Genomic DNA, 24155 nt, shown 5'->3' with positions numbered 1-24155 from the left:
ATTGTCGTTATTTTATTTTAATCTTTAATCTGTGGTGGGTGAAGTAGGTTGAGGGAATGATTTTAACCTTATTTCTTGTCACTTTTTTTATTATTGTACTATAGTAGGTGTGATTAAAATAAATTAAGAATCGTCGAATAATTAAATCTTTTCTTTATATACATTGCACCTTGAAGTATGGACGGAGCTAGAAGGGTAAGAGGTATTCACGATCATTTAAACTTTTTTCACTGAAAAATTATATCATGTAAACTTGCAATCTCATTATTCAGTTCACTGTTTTTTTAATAAGAATGTCCTTCGATGGAAAATTGACTTAGACAAATTTGACATAACCAAATATCGAGTATGAGGTCAGGTGTTTGATCAAACTCAGCAATCTCATCAAACGTCATATTTGTCTTTAAAAATTCATTTAATATATAGAAACTATTAATTTAGATCTTAATAATCTAAAAGAGTAAAACATCTAGTATCCTCCTGAACTATGACCAAATTTACTACGATGCACTCTAATTTTACAGGGGTTCTATTAACCCCGAACTAAGTTTTAGCGTATTTTTATCAACCTTTTTAGCTGACATGGCGTCTTTTGTCAATTTTTTAGCTGGTGTGGCACCTTCGATGTGACCTCCATTTTATATAATAAAAGTGTCATGTCAGCATAAAGGGATGACAAAAATACACTAAACTCGAGTTTAAGGGGGTAATATAATCTCTGTGAAGTTGGAATATGTCCTAACAACTTGGGTCATAATTTGAAGGTACTAAATACTTATTTCAATTTAAAATGACGAAACTTACGAACCCATAAATTTTAAATTCTGATTCCACTTCTGCCGACACTGCCTGAAATATAAACCTTTTTTCTTTTTTTACATACATGAAAGTACGATTGTGACATTCGAAAAACGTGGTCACTATATTATAATATATAAGATAATAATGAGTTGAACTTTATAGGACATATAACTTTTTATCAAATAACTTTTGCCCATAAAAATTGATAGGCATTATTCCAAGTGGAAGACAGCCCATAAAATTATTAATTATCACGTGGATTTATAATCCGCTAGTAGCGAAGTTAGAAATTTCTCGAAAGAACATTAAAGATTTAATATAGGGATCTTTTGATCTATATATTTAGTCGAGATAGATTCACGATATGAAATTTACGAATTAATATAATGATCTCAAATAGGGTGGAACCACCTTTAGTTCAGGGGTTTATTCGATAATCGGAACTTTATTTGATGAAAAATTATCTTATTTATATATCGTTAAAATTATCTTTTACGTATATATAGTTGACGTTGAACCTCATTCGGCCAGTACATATGTTTACTTTTGAATGTAAAAATTCTGCCTTTGCTACTGATCTCAAATCGCCCTTACTAGTAGTTGTAGTGCTTAACTTTTAGTTTCTTCTTCTTCAATCTTTGTTTATATATGTTGTTTTGTGTAGTCCGATTTGTAGTATTGTTTTGCTACTATGTGTTATTTTGTTACAATGTATTAATTCTTGTACTTCTATTACGTCTTTTTTTAGATTATTTTTGTCTTGAGATGAGGATTTATCGAAAGGACATTCATGATTTAATGTAGGGATCTTTTGACCTATATACTTAGCCGAGATAGATTTATGATATGAAATTTATGAATTGATATAGTGATCCCAAATCGTCGTAATCGTACTAAGTTTGTAGTTTCTTTTTCTTCTTCAATATTTGTTTATAAATGTTGTTTCGTTTAGATTGATTTGTAGTACTGTTCTGCTACTATATGTTATTTTGTTAATACATATTATCTCTTGTATTTTCATTACGTCTTTTTCTATGTCATTTCTGTCTTGACCTGAGAATTTATCGAAAACAACTTCTCCATCTTACTAATAAAAAACGCTCAAATTAAACTCTTTGTACTTCTTAACCCCACCTCCAATATTATACATAACCTAATTTTCGAATGAAAAATATTTAACTAACCACCTTTTATTACATATGAATTAACCACCAATCACACACTTAATTATATTCATCTTACCTCAAGAAGTGGTGACATGTTTTTTTTTTTTTTAGTTTTCCATTCGATGTTCGGTATCCGCATTGGAGTTCGACTAATCTAGATTCGCGCCGCGTAGGGCCCCATTCTGAGGGAAGCGCTCCCTATTAAGAAATTTTTTATACTCAAAGCTCAAACCCGAGACCTCTAATTAAGAAAGGAGTAACCCCATTCAGTGCACCAGTTGGTGATAACATGTTTGTCCACCATATAATGTAACTTATATTTGTCATATGTTTTTTATGGGGATAAATTAATTGACAATAACTAGATGCCAAGCATAGTAATTAATTTTGCGGAAACACAAGTACCCCACCATAAAAAAAGAACATAATATTCTTCATAATATAATTGGTTTCACCTGTTAAATGATAAGTGATCAATGTACTATCCCTATTTGAATGAATATAAATCATGTAGTACTGGTAAAGAGTACTATTTGGTTTGACCTTTACATTAGATAAACATTCCGTATTGTTAGAATTTGTGATTCGAATTTTATTGATTTGATCTAGAAAAATTTACGGTTCGATTCATATTTATAATTTTTTGTGAGGTCTGTGATGGTAGCGGAGGGATAGGGCCGATATGTTTTTCGTCTTAAGATTTATTTGTACGCACATATTATATATTAGTATGTTTAGTGGGTTGTTTTTGGTGGTTAAAAATACGTCATTGAGAATTTTGTCTCTTCCTTGTACTCCTTTCCATTATAGTGAATTTCTCGTCCCCTGCCCCGTGACTTTTCCCGTTAAGGATTTCCACGTAAATCTGTGTGTGTTCATCTTGTTTTTCCTTTTGCTTATCATATTGCTTATTCATGTCCGATCATAACAAGTATGCCGTTGAACTATGGTCAAAGTTGTTACAACACATTTCAACTTCACAGGAGTTCTATTACCCTTGAAACTCAATTTTAACATGTTTTTGTCACCCTTTAATGCTGACGTGACACCTTTATTACATAAAATGAGGCTCATATCAAAGGTGTCACGTCAGCTAAAAAGGTTGATAAAAGGTGTCACATCAGCTAAAAAAGGATGACGAAAATATACTAAAATTTAATTCAGAAGGGAAATAGAACCCCTGTGAAGTTGGAGTCTGTCGTGACAAATTCGATCATAGTTCAGGAGGATAATTGATTGATATTTTACTCTTCTATATAGAAAACAAATAAATATAATTTTCTAGTTGGATTGATTGTTCATAAATGGATTGAGAATTTCAATTTTATGAGTTTAGTTTGCAATTCTGCTACGATATATTTGAATGATTAGATACCTTGGACATGGAGAAAACTCAGTTGGGAGCGCTATCTCCTGAATGGGGCCCAACTCAGCGTGAATCCAGATTAAACGAGCTCTGGAAAGATACGTATATAAACTAGCAAACCCAGTCTAATTAAGACACATGATAATTATAAAAATGGAAAAAATTATTTACATTATTAGTAGTTTAGTTTTGTACGAGAAATTATCACGTTGGAGGATAAAACGCTTTAAATGACGAAGGAGTACGTACCACTCCAACATGATTTTATTGTATTATAGGAATATTTTCATGTCTTTTAAATAATGTAAAAATTAAAGTTTTATTTTTTATTTTCGCGTATGTCTCTTATGATGGCAAACTATTTCCAAAAATAAAAAAAGTTGTCACCAATATTTTTTCGAAAACAAAAATATTTTGGTACTTCAGAATATTACTTACGTATGTCCATAAGATATCGTTGCATCATTTACGATCCAACATGAAAAATCAAGTTCTCATGAAACTCGGTGTAGAAATAGAAGCGAGAATTGATCTCTCTATTACGAGCTAGCATATTATGTAGAAAGTTGATCTCTGCAAAAAAAAAATCGATCAATTTCCATAAATCTTCGCAAATTTTATGTATTTCCGAGGACATTGTCGTGTCCTCTCGTAGCATTTCTACCACATTTTTTTTCAAGTAAGATAGAATATGAACCTTTGATCAATCATTTTGTAACGCTCTTTCAAAATTCTTGTCGAATTGTTAACGCTCTTTCTATATTATTTTTGCTATAACAATCAAAAACTATTTGAATTAATGATATATTGTTATAAAAATTTGAGAAAATGCATTATTTCTACCCTGAACTATAAACAAAATTGCTGAGACACACTTCAACTTAAAGGAGGTCCTATTACCCTCTGGACTAATTAAAATCGTATTTTTGACAACCTTAACACTTACGGGGCACATACATGGCACACTGCGTGAATCACCATAACGAAGGTACACATAGACACACGTATATGTCACGTAGGAACTTAAGGTTGTCAAAAATATGATTTTAATTAGTCCAGTGAGGTAATAGAACCCTCTTTAAATTGAGGTTTAGAATGGAAACAATACATTTAGGGGTCGTTTGGTAGAGTATATAAGAATAATGCAAAATATGGTATATTAGTAATGCTTGTGTTAATTATGCTTGTATTTTTCTTATGCAGTGTTTAGTTCAATTTATTAAAACAACATGAATTACATAATTTCTAGAATTTTTTAATTTTTTTTACATAATACCCTCAATATATATGTTGGAAAGGATGCGAAATTTTTTTTGAGGGATAATAGAGTCTTTAAGCATGTTAATGCATGCATTAGATCCATTGCATTACTAATGTCATGGATTTCGAGGTATTAGTAATACACACCTCAATACACAATAGAGTGTATAACTAATGCTTGCATTAGTTATACATAGGGTAAAAAGGTATACCAAACAAGATATTACTAGTATACATTAAACTAATGTATGCATTAACAATTCAATACACTCTACCAAACGACCCCTTACTCTAAAAAAGTTTCACATTGAGATATTTTCGAAATTATTACATCATGATGGCCCATTAATCCACATGGCTTCCAAAGTTAGGTTTGACAAATCTCTATCATAAAAGTAGCACTATAAAAGGCAAATAATCAATGAACCAATTGCATAGTTTAATCTTTTATCAAATTCCACTTATTATTCTTATTCTATTTTCCACTAAAACTTATCCCCCTTTTTATACTCACTTTTGACCCATGCAGTCCGTGGCGAAGCTATTTTTGCTTTAGGGTTTCAGATGAAAAATTATATTATTTTTATATAATTAAAAATATTTTTATTCATATATAACAGATGTTGAACTTTCTTTGATTAATTTGTATATTTACTTTTAAACTCTCGATGAAATTTCTGACTCCGCCACTGAATGCAACTATAGTCAATTGTTAATTCAACCTTCCCACTTTCCTTCTAATCCAAAGAGGTCACTATCAACACATTATTCTTGTTAAAAGAATGATTAATTACTCAAACATTCATTATGATCCATAATTAGTCTATCTCAAAAGAATCCAATATTTGAATTAATTCAAAATTAGAATAATTATTTAATGGGTGGTTGAGGTGACTAAAATTCTATGGACAAAGATTTAACATTGAACTATCATTCCAAGATCTAAAAGTGAACAAATTCTCAAGTTGTAAGACATTAAAATAAATTAATTGGGACACAAAATATTTCATGTTTATGTAGGTTTAGAGAAAGAGTATTTTTTATGAGTGTGATAATGCGGTTTATTTTGACTCAATTATTTTCAGAGTTTAAACTTATGACCTATAAATTATAGAAAGATAATTTTACAACTGCTCTAGTACTCCCTTTTTAGTTTTTTATGTTACTAAACATTAGTCAAATTAAAAATATAAAGGTAAAGTTGGACCTTTCTCTAATTATTTTGACACATAAATTCATCAATATTTCATGCTAAAGTTTTGTTACAAAATAAAATACAAGATGATTTGTTGATTAAGGTATGAACATTAAGGGGTCACTTGGTTCAAGGTATTTTTTTGAAATTAAATTTAATTCAGATTTGATTGGACATATTAACTAAATAATACTATTTGTTTATTAAAATCATATCCCATATGAAAAGATGGGACAAGTTATTAAATTCTAATCTCAATTATAGTTTAGGGATAATAATAATTCTAGAATATTCCCATTTTGAACAAAACAACTCATAAGGATATTAAAAAATAACACAACAACATACCCAACATACCCAACGTTATCCCATGAGGTTTAGGGAGGGGAGACCTTACACGGACTTTGATTTTTTCTGATAGACACCCGACTCAAGTAAAAACATCTTAAAAAAGAGAATACGAAAATAAAATTAGCAGCAACGTAGTTCTTTTATAAATGGATCATTTTTTTAATAGATTTTCGACTCAAGTAACACATCTCAAAACAACGAAACACAACTCAAACGAGCCCTTTAATATCATAAAGTAAGATTAAAATACTTTTACAATGTGAGAACAGGCGTGTTACATGTGCCATGTCAGCACCCTCAACTTAAAAACGACCCCTAAAAGGTGACGAAAAAGTAACACAACACCAACAACTATCGCGTACAGTTCCATAATCAGAGTTTGAGAATGGTAGCGCATGCATGACTTAACCTATCTCATAGAGATAAACATACCGTTTTCAATAGATTCCCAACTATCTCAAATCGATTTGAAATATCTAATACGAAAATAAAATCAGCAACAACAATGAAATACATCTCAAACAACCCTCGTTAAATATGCCACATCATCACCCCTAACTTAAATGACATTTAAGGTTAAGAAAAAATAGCACAACATCAACAATTGCTACGTATAATTTCATATTTGGGGTTTGAAAATGGTAGTGTACGAATGACTTAACCTACCTCATACAAATAAAGATTCCATTTTCAATATATTTCCAACTATCAAACCAGTTTGAAACATCAAAAACGAAAATGAAATCACTAACAACAACAAAATACATCTCAAACGCCCCTTTTTAACGCCACATCATCACCCTTAACTCAACCATTGTTAATTTTATCAAAACCTTAACCAACCCCTCCTCTACCCCAAACCCCACCCACCCCACAACACCATAATAGGTGTCTGGAAATGATAGTGTATGCATGACTTAACCTACCTCGTAAAGATAAAGATATCATAGATCCCTAACTATCTTAAATACGGAAATGAAATCAGTAACAATAATGAAATACAACTCTAATGAGCCTTTTAATAACATAAAGTAGGATTAACATATTTTTACCGTGACAGAACATGCACGCTACATATGCCACGTCAGCATCCTTAACTAAAAAGCGACCCTTAAAAGGTTACAAAAAAAAATAGCACAACACAAGCAATTAACGCACATAATTCCATAATCGGAGTCCTAAAATGGTAGTGTACGTATGACTTAACCTACCTCATCGAGATAAAGATACGGTTTCTAATAAATCCCAGACTATCTCAAATACGAAAATGAAATCAATAACAACAACAAAATACATCTCAAACATCTCTTTTTTAACGCCACATCATCACCCCCTTAACTCAACCATGGTTAATTTTATCAAAACCCTAACCACCCTCACCCCCACCCTCCACGCCACCCACCCCTATATATACTCCCACCTCTTCCTCCATTTGTCCTCTCCCTCTTTTCTCTCTGTTTCCCTCACAAAACAGTGACAACACATTCACATTTCTCTTCGTTCGTATCGAAAAAAAAGCCCTAAAAATCATCAAATTAGGGTTTCCTAATTCATTGTAAATGTTATTTTCATTGATTTCCTATTAATTTCGACATTAATGGCCGATTTATCGAAGAGATTTACCGTTGGTTACGCATTAGCACCGAAAAAACAAGCAAGTTTCATACAATTATCGCTTGTTAATCTCGCAAAAGAAAAAGGAATCGATTTTATTCAAATCGATATGAACAAGCCGTTGATCGAACAAGGTCCACCGTTCGATTGCGTGCTTCATAAAATGTACGGTGAAGATTGGAAAGATCAACTAATACAATACAGTGTTAAATATCCGAATGTATTGATAATCGATTCGCCTGAAGCGATCGAGCGGTTACATAATCGGATTACAATGCTACAGGTAGTGACGGAGCTGGAAATTGAAGATGAAACGGTATCGTTTGGTATACCGAAGCAAACAGTTGTTTACGATGCGAAAATTGTATCGGAAAGTTATTTGAATAGTGAAGGATTGAAGTTTCCGGTAATAGCTAAGCCATTGGTAGCTGATGGAAGCGCGAAATCGCATAAAATGGTGTTGGTATTTAATAAGGATGGATTGAGTAAGCTGAAACCGCCATTAGTATTGCAGGAATTTGTGAATCACGGTGCGGTTATATTTAAGGTTTATGTAGTTGGTGATTATGTGAAATGTGTGAAGAGGAAGTCGTTACCGGATGTAATGGAGGAGAATTTAGGGAAATTAGAGAGTTATTTATCGTTTTCGCAGGTATCGAATTTGAATACTTGTGAGAAAAATGATAAGTATTATAAATTGATGAATTTAGATGATGCTGAGTTACCTCCATTGAGTTTTTTGACTGAAATAGCTAGAGGGCTTAGACGAGCTACGAAATTGTATCTGTTTAATTTCGATTTGATTAGGGATAATAGGGTTGGTAATAGGTATCTTGTTATTGATATTAACTATTTTCCTGGTTATGCTAAGATGCCGAATTATGAGCGTGTGATGACGGACTTTTTCTGGGATGTATTGAGTAAGAACGATGAGGGTAAGGGTGGTTTCGAGAGTTTACAGAAGGGTAGTTGTGAAAAGGAGGTTAGGATGTTTGTTGGGGGTAAAGGGTATGGTGAGGATGAAGGGACGTTACCGGTTTCGCCTCTTAAGAGGGAAGAAAACGAGAACGCGAACACTATTCAGGTCTAAGGGTGTGAAATGCATGAATCTTGCATGGTCTGCGGGTGGCCAAGGGTCAGTCACAAATTGCTGTGTGGCCTGCGGGTGGCCAAGGGTCAGTCGGAAGATTTGCTTCAAGATATGGACTGTTTTGCAGGTGTTACTGGTAAAGCTGCTGCAGGGATTTCGTTTAGGTAGGGGAGTTAGTATAGCAGTGAATAAGTAGGTTCCTGATATGGCCTTCCGAAGGCACTAGATCGTGGTGTTCTTTGCCGAAAAATGTACATTCTATCTTTGCAGTTGAGATAGGTACTTTGCAGATACCCTTTTCTAGGAAAGTTTAGGTTTTCTTAAAGGCAATTGTATTTCATTGGTGACAATATTCCAATATGTGCCTTTAACAACTTTGATCAATGAATTTCGGTGTATTCTCAATGGCTTGTCGTACTACATTTCCTTCATTTTCTTCTGTTTTGCAGCCCAATATAGTTGCATTTGGTTTTCGTAGCCTAAATAGTGACTTCTTTCTGTTTATATATTTCAGTGTCGTAAGAGGAATATAGCTCTGTAAATATTTTTTTCCTCTTTGGTATTTACATGAATAACTCTTTATTGTACTGTCTTGCTCTTGGAAGTTAATGTGAATTATGTCTGCTAGAATGTTCCTTTTCCGTACCACAACCAAAACAAGATCGTGCATACTGAGATCATATTCATTAGCTATTGTAGCATAACTGTTAGTCCATGTTGTTTGTCAGATTCTTATGCTATATATGGGTACGAGAAGCAACTTCAACCTACTACAAGTGTTCACTTTTATTGATTTGCCAAGTTGAAGGTTATTCCTTTCTTTGAGAATTAGATTCTCTGGTAGTAAGACTTGGCATGTGGTATTTATACCATTTTACGTAATGGTTGTAACTTTGCCGCTGAATTTTTCCTTTATTCTGGGGTTACTGTGTTCCTCGTTTGTGCTAGAGCTACTGCTCCTTTTTGATACTTACGAACTAAATGTGAAGAAACAGAAAATGAATTGTGATGCCTTTTGTTTGTGAAATTTGTGGCTCACATTTTGCCATTGAGAACTATTTTTCGAAGATCCAGCTGATCTTGTTTGTCAGTTTGATTAGTGAACATGATGAAAATTGATTAGAGAGCATGAGTGGAACTATACCAGGAGTTAGGTTCCTGCTGTGTTTATCCTTGCATGGACGGCCTGCTGACAACTTGCTGAAAACTTAACCTTTTCATATTGCGAATGATCTTTCAATTATCGTTACTTTTTATGACTCTTTCATGTGGGTGGTCTCATTCAGTTGCCGTGATCAATCAGAGCTATTTGGGAAGCAGGGTTTCTGCTCTTGTACAGTTTGCTTTGAATTTGGGCTGTGGTCCTGGCTTTCCTATTAACTACTTAAGCATTTTTGATTATATGTTTATCTTATAAGTCTCCCTATCTTTATGTAATCCCTTGAGAAATTAATAACTGATAGAGCAATGAATAGAAAACTGTCCCCGTTGTAGTTGTACTACATCAAATTTTTAAGATTAGAAGATCTTCTGTGGATCTTCAAGCCTTAGCATTTTTATAGTCTTTTTCCCTGTTAATTTTCTTCTCTTGTATATTTCTATGGATTTCTTTTTATTGGTAAGAAAACGAAAGAACAGAAAAAAGCTTTACAAAATCTGGATCCCATGAATCTCTCTCAAATGGCCTGCATAAGACTGTGACAATAGTTTCGTTTTTGCCACCCAGTTTTGGTAGCATTTAACTTGTTATGGTTGGATCGTGTTCTTTCTCCTAAGTTTCTTTTGGTTCATGAGATCGTTTATATAATGCATTTTAGAGTATATCATCATTACTGTTTTGGTAAAGGTTTCTTTCCTTTAAGAGGATATGCATGTGTACACATCTCTTTGTTCATTGTATTGGATGCGTGTATTTCCATATTATATGTTGCAACATATGCATACGATTCTAAGGCTCAGAAGTAACCTACCAATAAAGAAAAGGACAAGGAAAAGAAACGAGTTATGACGTGGGATTATGGGATTCTATTTATAGGATCAATTTGTCTCTAATAGTTCTAAATACACAATATCTTTTTTGATGTATTTGTTTCCAGGAAAGACACGTGTTTTCGGTCATTGTTTTGACAAAAAAGTGTTTTAGCAAGTAACTCCGTTTGTCATGCTGACTTATAATGCAAGTTTTAGTCTGAGTGAATGATGTTATTGTAATTATTACTCCATCCGTTTCATGTTATGTATATTAGTTTGACTAGACACGAAGTTTGAGAATGTAAGGCTTTTGAATTTATGACTTATGAATCTATCTTAAACTAAAGGTATGCGTAACATTCCAAAAATAGCCTTTGAATTTGTGTCTTAAACACGCCATGTCATTCCTGCATGCTTGTATCTCACATCATGAACATCTTGGTTATGTACTCCTTTTAACTGCAACTTGTGTTTTCTGGAGTGACTAAATATATATGGAGAGATTCTTACCGAATTGATTTTATCCTCCGCTTGTCTAGCCGAAAGTGCTTTCACTGTTTAGATTCTTCGTTGATGAGGATATGTACTACCCTTAATAGAAGAGGAAAAAGAAAAACAGATAGTGAATATGTTAGATCTTCATATATAGATGTGTTCAGGGTGGCTTTTCAACGAGGGAAAACTCTCAATAGATATAGTGATTTTGAGAGGAGCCAGGGCCCGGCGCAAGTTTTGTGTACCCCAGGAAACCTAAGCATGTTGTCTCTATTCTTTCATCTGACTACAAAAGATCATATATAGAAGCCAGAGCAACTTATTTCCTTGTTTTAATGCTGAGTAGTAGTATATCATGGAGTGTGCATTCTCAGTCTTTTATGTTTGGCTTCCCCTTTGATATTTTTTTTTTTCATTTTGTCGACAAGTCAGGTTTTAAATATAGAGCGTCATGGATGAGTTCCTAGGGCTTCCTTTTCTTTTTATCTTTTGGCTGTATGTGAACTGATTCTTTAGATTACACTTGTTCATTTATGCACTTACTAGAATTATAAGAAGCAGGCGTCATGAGCAGAGATATACAATAACAAAAAGGCAAGGAGAATTGCTGAATTGGCGCAATGGATACGTTGTTAGGTTTCCATTCTGATGCATTAAATCTTATTTGGTCATTCAGGGTAAACTTGTTATGTACAGTGCCCTTTCCTTAAGGGGGGAAGTTATTATTTAAGGAGTTCAAATCTGAGCATTTCAGATATACTCTTCAGTTCTAAGCATCATACAGAGGCTCAGATGCATGACGCTACATTGATCTTATAGTAATATCTTGAAACTCATTCAATTCTGTAAATCCACTTGCATCGATTATTCTCAGCTGTCTTATGATGTTGCTTCTGTCATAAAATGTTTCTGCTCTTCCTGAAAGCTATCAAGGACAGGTAGGATACTTGGCCTTGAGGTTCTGATACTGAAAATTTTGTTAAAACTTTGGAAGTGCATCTAACCAGATAACAGTTAAACATTTTTGTGTCTTTCATGAATGGGCTTGGCCTTGAAAGAGTAGGAATTATGTCTATATACTCGAGGTGTCTGATGCAGCATGTAGACATAATTTCTCAAAATATTTGTGTACGGGCTAATCAAACTCTTGTAAGCTAACCAAGGACCTGCTAACAGATTGTTGACACCTGAGGTTCCTGTTGGCAAGTGGTATCATTCTTTTCTGGTGTGCACATCTTTAGCATACTAGATAGCTTTGGGTTTTTGCTCCGTAACTTGAGTAACCATACCTAAGTAGAATTGGAATTGGCGTTTTCAGCACAATAGAAGGGCCTATTAATGCTGCTTGTTGTGAAACCCGAAGCAACAACTGCATTATTCACCCACGCTATGTGCTAATTTGCTTATCGTTGCTGCATTATAATATTGGTGTTGTCATGCATGCGTTTTGCTTGATTTCGGCTGCTAAATTTGTGCATATGCAGCCATGCATCTTGAGGAATCTGACAGACATAAGCATTGAATTTTGATAAAAGCATAGAGTGGGGGTTTTAGCTACCGTATTTAGACATACTGGTTTTGGAAGTTCGTTGGAGAGGCTGGTGTAAGGTGGTTGACTGCATTGTTCAATGAAATTTTCAGGACGGCAAAGATGCCCGAGGCGTGGAGGTGGAGTACCATGATCCCCCTCTATAAGAATAAGGGGGGCATTCAGTGTTGCAATAACTATAGGGGATTAAGTTACTGAGTCACTCTATGAAGATCTGGGAGAGAGTGGTCGAGGTGAGGCTGAGAAGGATAGTGTCTATTTCGGAAAACCAGTTCGGATTTATGCCCGGCCGCTCGACGACGGAGGCAATCCACCTGGTACGGAGGTTGGTGGAGCAGTATAGGGAGAGGAAGAAGGATCTGCACATGGTGTTCATCGACCTGGAAAAGGCGTACGACAAAGTCCCCAGGGAAGTGCTTTGGAGATGCTTGGAGGTGAGTGGAGTACCGCAGGCATATATCAGAGTAATTAAGGATATGTATGAGGGAGCGAAAACCCAGGTGAGGACGGTGGGAGGAGACTCAGAGCATTTCACTGTCCTGACAGGATTGCATCAGGGATCTACTCTTAGTCCCTTTTTGTTTGCGTTAGTAATGGATGTGTTGACGCGGCGTATCCAAGGGGAGGTGCCGTGGTGTATGTTTTTTGCAGACGATGTAGTCCTGATAGATGAGACTCGAGGGGGTGTGAATGACAAATTAGAGTTGTGGAGGCAAACTTTGGAGTCTAAAGGGTTCAGGGTGAGCAGAACTAAGACAGAGTATGTGGAATGTAAGTTTAATGACGTGAGGCGGGAGAATGAGGTAGTAGTGAGGCTAGAAGCACAGGAGGTAGGGAAGAGGGATAAGTTCAAGTATCTCGGGTCCGTGATCCAGAGTAACGGTGAGATTGACGAGGATGTCTCGCACCGTATTGGGGCGGGATGGATGAAGTGGAAACTCGCATCGGGGGTGCTGTGTGATAAGGAGGTGCCGCCCAAGCTTAAAGGCAAATTCTATAGGGTGGTAGTCCGTCCGGCCTTGCTGTATGGAGCGGAGTGTTGGCCAGTTAAGAACTCCCACATCCAAAAAATGAAGGTGGCAGAAATGCGGATGTTGCGCTGGATGTGTGGACTGACCCGAGGGGATAGAGTTCGGAATGAGACTATCCGGGAGAAGGTTGGTGTGACTTCAGTGGAGTGTAAGATGCGGGAAGCACGATTGAGATGGTTCGGACACGTGAAGAGGAGGGGCATGGATGCCCCGGTCCGTAGGTGTGAGAGGCTAGCGTTGGATGGTTTTAGACGGGGAAGGGGTAGACCGAAGAAGTACTGGGGTGAGGTGATTAGGCGGGACATGGAACAGTTACAGCTCACCGAGGACATGACCCTAGATAGGAAGGTCTGGAAGATGCGAATTACGGCAGAGGATTAGGGCCAGTTCGGGTCGTTAGTGTAGGGAATTAATTGGTGGGGGTGTATTCCTGTTATGACTCCGTATTCAGTATTCCGTGTTCCGTGTTCCATGTTTATTACGAACCTGTGTGCTTTCCCCTGCTTTATATTTCTGCATTCCTGCTTTACTCTGTTTTATATTCCTTATGGGTGCCGTATCTATGTTATGTCATCTGCTTCTGTGCTGTACTATGTGTTTGTGTGATATCTCGTGACTTGAGCCGGGGGTCTTTCGGAAACAGCCTTTCTACTTCATCAGAGGTAGAGGTATGGACTGCGTACATCTTACCCCCCCAGACCCCACTAAGTGGGAATACACTGGGTTTGTTGTTGTATTTAGACATACTGGTATAACTGCTGGTGCCCAGCTCCACGCAAATTTCTTTAATAAGTTGCACGGACTCTTCAATTTCGATGCTGCACCCGCGTTGGCTTCTTCATAAATACACTAGTTTTTGGCGAATCCGAGATGCACCCATTGACACTTTTGAAGAGTCTGAGCAACATAGCTTCTTTCAGTTAATTGGAGCCAGATTTGATCAGGTATTCTGCTTCATGTTAGCTTCTTGAACTTCAAGTATCTTCTGTAATAATTTGCTCTGCATGGAGTGTGTGTTATTTTCAGATTTGTAGTATGCGGGCTATAAATACTCATTAAGAGATGCTGGTAAACTGATTCATGCATCTATTGGTGGTTTCCTTCACATTTCAGTCCGTCTTACTGCTGGTCTATCAGAAACAACCTCTCTACCTCTCAAGGTAAGGGTAAGGTCTGCGTACACGCTACCCTCCTGAGACCCCACTTGTGGGTTTACACTGGGGATGTTGTTGCTGCATATACTGCTATTCTTGTTCTGTTAATTCACGTCAATAAGTCTCTAAGTTGAAATTTAACTGCAGTTAAAGCTTACCTTTAAAAGAACTAGAGGGTGTCATGTCATGCCTTGGATGGGATTTAGATGTTTGCTGCAGCTGGACCTTGTATTATGTGCTAGGCATCAACCAGGGCTATTTGGCACTTGTAGTGTGAGGTAGTTAGTATCCGTCGGAATAGTTATTTATTTTTTATCACGCCGCACGTCATAGGTTGCGCCAGTCTGCCTGCAGTCCTGGGGGTTTGGCATAGATCCCTACCAAATATGTACACAGAAGCAGGGAGAGGACTTTTTCCCAGTCCTTGAGACTTCATCTTGTACAATGGGGTTAGGTAAATAGGGTCAGTATAAACCATATATCCTACAAAAATAAACAGAGGCGGCTCTCCCTTTAAAGAAATATTCTTTACTGTCTAAGGTAACAACCAAAGAGTAAAACAACGACAACAATATACCCAGTGTAAGTCGGTGTGGAGAGGGTGGAGTGTACGAAGCCTTACCCATACCTTGTGAAGGTAGAGATGAGTTGTTTCCGATAGACCCTCAACTCAAAGGAAACAAAAATGTAGTAATAAATGAAGAATTAGAAAGTAGGAGAGTAATAGTAGCAGTAACGTTAAAGGGAAACTAGACAACGACCTTTGACTCTAATCCTCGATCTCCAAATCCTCCTATCTGGGTCATGTCTTCGGTAAGCTGCATGTGTGTCATTTTCTCTCGGAACATGCTGGAAGTGACCGATATGTTGTTCTTCAAGTGAGCTTTATCCTCCATGTTCAAAGACAAAGCTTTCTTGAAGAAACTGTAAATGTCAGTCCACAAAACTTCAAATGCCTATACGAATGTTGTTAGAATAGTTTGACAAATCATTACATGCAAATATATGTTAGTGTTTTACATCTCCATATTCTAACACAATATTCAAATCAACATAAACATATCGATGAAATGCCCTCTTTACTTGTGTATTTTCCTTTTCAAGCTTTTTTTGATATGCGTTTACTTGAGTCGAGGGTTGTTCGGAAACAATCTCCATACCTCAAGGAGGTAGGGGTAAGCCGACTGCTAAGATTTATGTATACTCTATTCTTCTAAGACGGTACCACCAATTTTACTACCAAATTAAACTTGATTTCAAGGTCCCTTTCACAAGATTTTCTTATGCTTATCGTCTTGTACTCCAGCGCTGCAGCTGTTGTACTTGCTGACTAGGGACAGACAAAATCAAACCATCAATTCTTGAGATCGAGTCATATTCAATTTTAATTAAATTAGTTCTAATGGATAGTGGCAGAATCAAGATTTTCATTGGGAAGTACAGAAGTAAACATACAAATAAATATACGAACTAGTTAAAGGAGTCTCAACATTTACTATATATATATATATAAAAAAGACTATTTTTAAATATATAAAAATAGTATAATTTTTCGTCGAAGATGAATCCATGAATGAAAGGTGGCTCCACCCTGCTAATGGAGAAGTAATATTTAGGCATGATATATAACCATGTCTTTTAACTTGGTTTCAGGTTGCATTTATGTCCTCCAACTTTGAATGTACAAGTAGGCATTTCAATATGTACAAAGTTAAACAAGTAGATACACTCGTTCTCCATGACATCTATATGACAATATCAAACGAATTGTCACGTAGAGCCATGTAGGATGCGTGTGACTATACTTATTCAACTTTATATAAGTTTAAATATCTACTTAGATTGTCCTAAAGTCAAGTTAAAAGAGATTACATTTATGTATGATTCCTAATATTTAATATTGAATCATGATTAGTGACATCCATCTTTATCTATTTTTATTTTCTTCAACGAGAGGATTTGAGCTTTGAGAGTGAAATTATTTTTTAGTAGGAAATATTTTATCTCAAAATTGAGATTTTTCCGGACTAATTCAAATTAATCAGACCTCGAAGCAGGTACTAAACACATTGAGCATATAAACACGTTGAATATAAATACCATTGCCTAATCCATTAAATTAAATATATACCAACTTTGTGAGTGAGTATTATGTTAAATTATCTAAAACATAACATTACTAAGAACAAATATAAGCCATACATGATGTATAAGATATTTTTTATTTTTTCCCTATGTATCCTCCAAGTTGTCTAACCACAATTTATGATGCTGGATACATAAACTAGTACTCTCTCATAGATAATTCATTTGAGTGGAGTCTCGGTGTAACTAGTAAAATTATTTTTATGTGATCAAGAGGTCGCGAGTTTATGTGAAAACAACCTCGTTCAGAAATGCAGAATAAAACTGCATATAATTGACTCCTGTGGCATTTCTCTAGACCCATACATCATAATGTGAAACTTAGTGCATCGGGATACCATAGATAACTCCTCAACGCAAATAACAGCTCCAACATATACATGACAATGTACAATAGTGAGTTATTTCTCAACAAGTACATATGAAAAACAATTTATCTTGAGCTGGGGTATTATCGAAAAAAACCTCTCTATCTCACCTGAGGTAATGGTATGAACTGCATACATCTACCCTCTCCAGATCCCATTTGATGGGAATTTGTTGTTGTTGTTGTCGTCGTACATATGAAAAACAATACTCTCCACACACAAAGAAAAAAGGAAAAAGTCATTGTTTTCACCTTAAACTATACACTAAAAGTCGAAGATACACTTAAACTATTGATGTGACCTATTACACACCTATACTATATAAAAGTGAATTTATTTACTCCCCGCGATACCAATGTCCAAGTTTAATAAGCAGAGTGGAGTACACTCGCCCTGTGGTGTTGCCACGTTTTTAATTCAATATATTCCTATCAAATTTAACCCTAACCCGACCCAGACCCATACTATTTGATCCAACTCAAAATCATAGACCCTAACCCGACCCAACCCAAATTACTACATCCTAACCTGACCCAACCCAAATTAATACACCCTAACCCGATCCATTCAGGTAGAATATGAATCGAGAAACCCAATCTGAAGACCAGCGAGGATCGACGAAGACAAAATACAAAATCATTTCTCAGTTTTCGTTCCAAATTTAATAGCAAATTTGAACCCGATCGAAGAGATGAAGAAACACTTGAGGGAAGAAACAATTATCAAAATTTGAAAAAAAATTAAGAGAAAAGAACTATATTTTCTCGCAATATAGTAAGAAATCAAACGATTAAAAGAATTAGTTGTCAGTTCTTTAAAGAAACGAGCTTGAATTTTGATTTTCGATGACCAATTCGAGAATTAGGATTCTTGAGTTTTGAAACCCCAAATTGACTTAAATGGGATTTTTTGATCAATATATTCATTGGGGGCTTCAATTTATTAATTTTTTAAATATTTTTTATCATTTATTTTTGAGTATTAAAAGGCTGGACACGCTTTTTATGAGTGTAAGGAACACGCCTGGACATGGGTATCGCGGAGAGTAAATAATTTCACTTTTATATATGTATAGGTGTGTAATAGGTCACATCAATAGTTTAAGTGTTTCTTTAACTTTTTATGCATAGTTTAGAGTTTAAACGATGACTTTTCCCTAAAAAATAAACATCTTTTATCAATATTGTACAAAACTAACAACAAAAGAAAGCTAAATATCAAAACATACATGACAAACATCAACATCCTTTTGTAAACATGAAAAAACATCATTGAAAAATAGTATTCCAAAAGAAACTTATGGCTTCATCATCTTGAGGTATTTCCCATGCATCAATATCATCTAATTCTGAGAATTTGGGAATGCAATTTTTGTTTAAATTGGAACTTTTTGAAGTAGAGGGAACAAGTCCTTCAACATGATTTGAATTCAACTCATTAGCTTGAATTCCTTTTGACGAATTTGGATCATTTCTCGATTTGTGCTTGTCAGCATTGCATAGGAGCCATACTGATCTACTCTGTATCGTTTCAATTTTATCAAATGTCTCCGGATGGACTTTCGAGGAATTTGAAATAGAAGGATAATCATTGGGAAGCGAGCATTCAATACTGTCAATTCTAGAAGACCATGCAATATTAAGTCCTTCAACTTGATTTGCACTTGAATTCGATTCATTAGCTTGACAAAATTCTAAAGAATTTGGACCATTTCTGGATTTGTGCTTCTCATCGTTGCACATGAGCCATGCTGATCTACTCTGTATCGTTTCAATTTTATTGAAGGTCTCTGAATGAACTTTCGAGGAACTTGAAATAGAAGGATAATCATTGGGAAGTGAGCATTCAATACCATCAATTCTAGAAGATCATGCAATAAGTCTTTCATCTTGATTTGCACTTGAATTCAATTTATTAGGACAAAATTCTAAGGAATTTGAATCATTTCTCGGTTTGTGTGTCCTCCTCACACAGGGACAGTGTTGATATTTTTTGTATCGTTTCAATTTTATTGATTTTTTCAGAAGGGACTTCTACGGAATTTGAAATAGAAGAATATCCATTTGGAAGTGAATTGGTAGTATTATCCAAACATGGTGTTGTAATAGTGAAATTTGGTTGTAGGCAATTCAAGAATTGGTATATTGCACCTTGAATTGGATTACTTAAAAAATTTTCTTGAATGGATGAAAATAAGTTTGTATTTAGAGATGAATTAGGTCTACTTTGTAAAAATTGTTGGATTTTGGCTTGTAAAGTAACTTGTGCTTGTAATCTAAGGGTAGGTGTAAATATAAGGGAATTAATATGAGAAATTGGTTTGTGTGTTTTGGGGTCAATTCCCAATTTGAGAAGTTTTTTTCCTAAGTATGTGTTATAAAAATTCTTGATTTCATTATCAGTTCTTTCCGGAAGATGAGTTGCAATTCTCGACCACCTACAAATAATTAATAACCAACCACAAGTATAGAAATTAGGGTTTTAACTCAATTAAAAAATAATTTTTATTTTCAGTGTACATAAGTTAAACGTTAGAAATTCTTTGTGAATTGATAATTTTATTTGATTATTGTAGACATCGGAATTTTGCGGGACTAGAGTTCTTGGAGGCTATTTTATCCTAAATTTAGCTTGGATAACATATTCCTTAGAGAAACATCTTGAATATCTCATAAACTCTTGGGTATTTGTAAAGAGATCGAAATCTCCAATATCCCACAGATCAATGGGATATTCATAAAGAGATCAAACATCTCGAATATCTCATAAACTCTTGGGTATTCATAAAGAGATCGAAATCTCAAATATTTCACAAATTCATGAAATATTTATAAAGAGATCAAACATCTCGAATATTCCATAAACTCTTGAGTATTCATAAAGAGATCAAAATCTCGAATATCCCACCAATTCATGGCATATTCATAAAAAGATCAATCATCTCCGAAATCTCTCGATAATTCCATTCACTTATGGAATATTATGAAGGTATCAAAACCTTCTCTTCTTGATAATCAAATACATCAAAAAGATCCACAAACCCTTTTTTCATAGAGATCAATCCAAATATCACGTTTGAGAAATACGCCACTAACTGTCCTCGAATCACGAAAAAATCCATCTCAAATTCAAATCTTCCTACATTCGAAAAATACGCTACTAACGACCCGAATTATGGAGAAAATCAAGAGAGAAAAATCAAGAGAAAAACATATTTGTACTTGCAAATTTATCAATAAAATTATGTTTCTTAAGATTTGTCTGTAATTGTAATTTATTATTCATCACGTTAAAATTTATTGCAAACAACTCCGTTGCTTGAACTCTTCAAAATTATCAACAAATGCATGTCAGATTCAATCTTCCAAATGCAATGTATTTTTGAACGATCTGACATAGTCAGTAGTGGAGCCAGAATTTTCACTAAGGAGGTTCATAAGTGAACATACGAACTAATCGGAGGACGTTCAACATCTACTATATATACATAAAAAATAATTTTAACCATGTATATATAGTATAATTTTCCATCGAAGAAGGTTCGGATGAACCCCTATCTCAAGGGTAGCTCCGCCCCTGGACATAATTACTAAAATATTTTTAGAAAGAAGAATAATATCTGTAAAACTTACTTATTTCCAAAAGAAGAATGGAGATTAATGATGATTTGTTCTTCTTCTTTTGTAAATCCACCTCTCTTAATACCAGGCTTAAGATAATTATTCCACCTTAATCTACAACTCTTTCCACATCTTTTTAATCCTGCATTTTTTGGAACTAATCTCCAATTATTATGGCCATTTTTGTATGTATATTCAATTAATTTCTCATCTTCATCTTTTGTCCATGGCCCTTTCTTTAAATCACTATCATCATAATTGCAACATGGATACCTCCCCATTTTTTTTTTTTCGAGTATGGAATTCTATTTACTCACTTTAAATTGAGTATTCGTTTTCCATAATAAGAAATTATATTTGTTATGAGATTTCAAGATCGCATAGTACATAGTGGCTTTTATAACTTTATGGAAATAACATAATTGTAATTTTTTTTCCAATTTTCAATCAAAAGGTCAAAGTTTTCCTTGATATTATTAATTATTAAAAGTAATGGAGAGAAATCTTCTAGATAACTTTTTGATTTTATTAAGCTAAAAAGGTGAATCAAAATGTTTATGAATTAAGTAATATAATTAATATAAGAGTTAGGTACTTTTAGATTCACCATCAAAGATTGTGATAAGGATAACGTATCGATTCAAGTGCTGAATATAAAAAAAAAATTAAGGTAGAAAATGTTTTTTATTTTATAATAGGTGTTATACGATATAATTTGAATTAATTTGAACCTTAATATAAATATTAGATTCGAGGAAATAAAAGAAAAAGGCAGTTTTATATATATATATATGTATGTATGTATGTATGTACATACATATATATATATAAATCTGAAAATTAAAGAATCAGAAGTGCACACGTATGGCGGATTGAAAATATAATTAAGTAAACACATGTGCTATAACAATGTTAAAAAATTGCATGCAATTATTAATAAGAAACAAGCTTAATATTAGTTTGGTACACCACTTAGATATACGGAACAAATAATGTTAGAAATGTAAATAACACAAGAATTTTTATGTGAAAAATCTTATTGCTTAAGAGAATAAGAATCACGATCCTAGACAAACTAAAGAACTGAAAGTAACTTCAATTGTTTTTCTTGTATACGAGACATTATACAAAATAAACTAACATGATTTAATTTATTTTCTCGAAGCAACCAATCAACTAACTGAGCTACCATATTCATCAATATCAAAATATAAACTAATTACCATAATTCAACACTTAGCTTAATCATCCAAATTGCCAAATAAATCATTATCAAATTTGTCATAGTTTTTGTCTTTCTTGAATATTATAATATATACTGTTGGAAAAATAAAAATAAAAAGATAGTGTTACGTGCATTCTCTTAATTCTCTCAATTTTGTTGAACTCTATGGCTCCATTCAATTCAATATATGCAAATAACTAGTCGGATCAATCTTTGCTCTGCCAAATTGTAATCTAAAAGATAATTATATGTAATCATACTCATAAGAATTGAAATTATGTGGGTATTACAGTTAATCTATAATCTATATCTATATCTATATCTATATCTATATCTATATCTATCTATATCTATATCTATAATTTATATCTATATCTATATCTATCTATAATCTACCTATATCTATATCTATAATCTATCTATAATATATTAAAAGTGTGAAGGACCTTAAAAATGTTGTTTAAACTTTTCGTCCTTCATTAAAAGTCATTGCTTTAGACAAAATCATCTTTTCACTATTTTTTTCTAATATTTAAGAGTTGAAAATTAATTAAATATATTTATGGTAAACTTTTCCTTATTAGAAGTCATAATAATTAATGACAATTAATTATTTTTTTCATTAGTTTAAGAATTCTAAACCAACTAAATTTGATTTCAAAAAGATTTGGAAAACCTAGAAATAAATATAAAAACGTTAGAATAAAAAAACGCAAAAAAATGATCCATCAACTACTTGAAACTTCTGATGGTAATATATATATATATGTGTGTGTGTGTTTACATTATTATATTAAATTGTAAAAAATCTTTGAAAAGTGATGTAAACTTTTACACTTCATTAAAAATTGCCGTAATAGATGAAATTATTCAATTTTAAATAATCAAACGTTGCACGTGCGGTTAAACTAGTATATAAAATAGTTCTATCCATCAATTTTTTTCTTTATTCTCTTTTAAATGATCAAGTGAATTTGAGATCTCTAATTACAGAGTGAAAGACAATCCACTTCAACACAATTTCTTAGTGACAATCCTTCGATTAATTACTCAAACTCTTCACTTTAAATAACTATAAACTTTGTTATTACGTTGCTCGTACCTAACATAATTTTATGATTAGATATATAGAATTAGCGATAAATTTTGCTATTTAGCTATGTGTTATAAAATAATAAAGAACGAGAAGAAGAGTAGAGAGAATAGAGAAAGTGATTCTTATTTTTTCTCTTGAGAGATGAGAGATCATATGATTGTAAATACAATGAACAAAATTCCTCTATTTATAGGGAAAATTTACTCCTAGTCTGAGTAAAAGACAGATGCTTCAAATCCTAATAGATATTAAAGTAGATTTTGATAGATCTTGATAGTCATTCACTATAATGTAAATACATTTATAACACTCCCCCTTGAATGTCTAATTGGTAGATAATGTGCTTCGTTAAAACCTTACTAGAAAAAACCCAGTAGGAAAAAAATCTAGTGAAGGACAAAGAGTACACATCTCTAATAATATGCATTTCGGCTGCCTCATTAAAAACCTTACAAGGGAAACCCAGTGGGACAAAATCTCGTAAAGGAAAAAGAGTACAACGTGTATTAACTCCCCCTAATGAGAACATCCTTGACCTTTGCATCTCGATCTTGTGCAACATCTTCTTGAAAGTTGCAATTGGAGAAGATTTGGTGAATAAATCAGTCACATTGTCAGTTGAACGAATCTGTTGCACGTTAATATCATCATCCTTTTG

The 24155-nt window shown here is 33.9% G+C and overlaps 2 protein-coding genes and 3 non-coding genes across 5 annotated transcripts; 1 reads left to right on the top strand and 4 right to left on the bottom strand.

Annotated features, from left to right (window-relative positions):
• Positions 1-7578: 7578 nt before the first annotated feature.
• Positions 7579-9248, top strand: LOC107850725 (inositol-tetrakisphosphate 1-kinase 1). The gene has a single exon (XM_016695456.2). It carries the CDS (start codon positions 7737-7739, stop codon positions 8841-8843), a length of 1107 nt encoding a protein of 368 aa, XP_016550942.1. The 5' UTR covers positions 7579-7736; the 3' UTR covers positions 8844-9248.
• A 9576-nt stretch (positions 9249-18824) lies between these two features.
• Positions 18825-21457, bottom strand: LOC124891448 (transcription factor MYB14-like). Its single transcript, XM_047403189.1, has 2 exons — positions 21189-21457; positions 18825-19416 (listed from the first exon to the last, which is right to left on the bottom strand). Exons 1-2 carry the CDS (start codon positions 21455-21457, stop codon positions 18825-18827), a joined length of 861 nt encoding a protein of 286 aa, XP_047259145.1.
• On the bottom strand, positions 19013-19115 carry LOC124891449. Its single transcript, XR_007049701.1, has one exon. It is a non-coding gene; the product is annotated as a U6 spliceosomal RNA (small nuclear RNA).
• Positions 19253-19355, bottom strand: LOC124891450. The gene has a single exon (XR_007049702.1). It is a non-coding gene; the product is annotated as a U6 spliceosomal RNA (small nuclear RNA).
• LOC124891451 lies at positions 19487-19588 on the bottom strand. Its single transcript, XR_007049703.1, has one exon. It is a non-coding gene; the product is annotated as a U6 spliceosomal RNA (small nuclear RNA).
• Positions 21458-24155: the final 2698 nt, after the last annotated feature.

This window comes from Capsicum annuum, unplaced genomic scaffold, assembly GCF_002878395.1.
Source record: "Capsicum annuum cultivar UCD-10X-F1 unplaced genomic scaffold, UCD10Xv1.1 ctg3574, whole genome shotgun sequence".
NCBI classification, from domain to species: domain Eukaryota; kingdom Viridiplantae; phylum Streptophyta; class Magnoliopsida; order Solanales; family Solanaceae; genus Capsicum; species Capsicum annuum.
The sequence above is the reverse complement of the archived record's forward strand: the minus strand, read 5'-3'. Positions and strand labels throughout refer to the sequence as shown.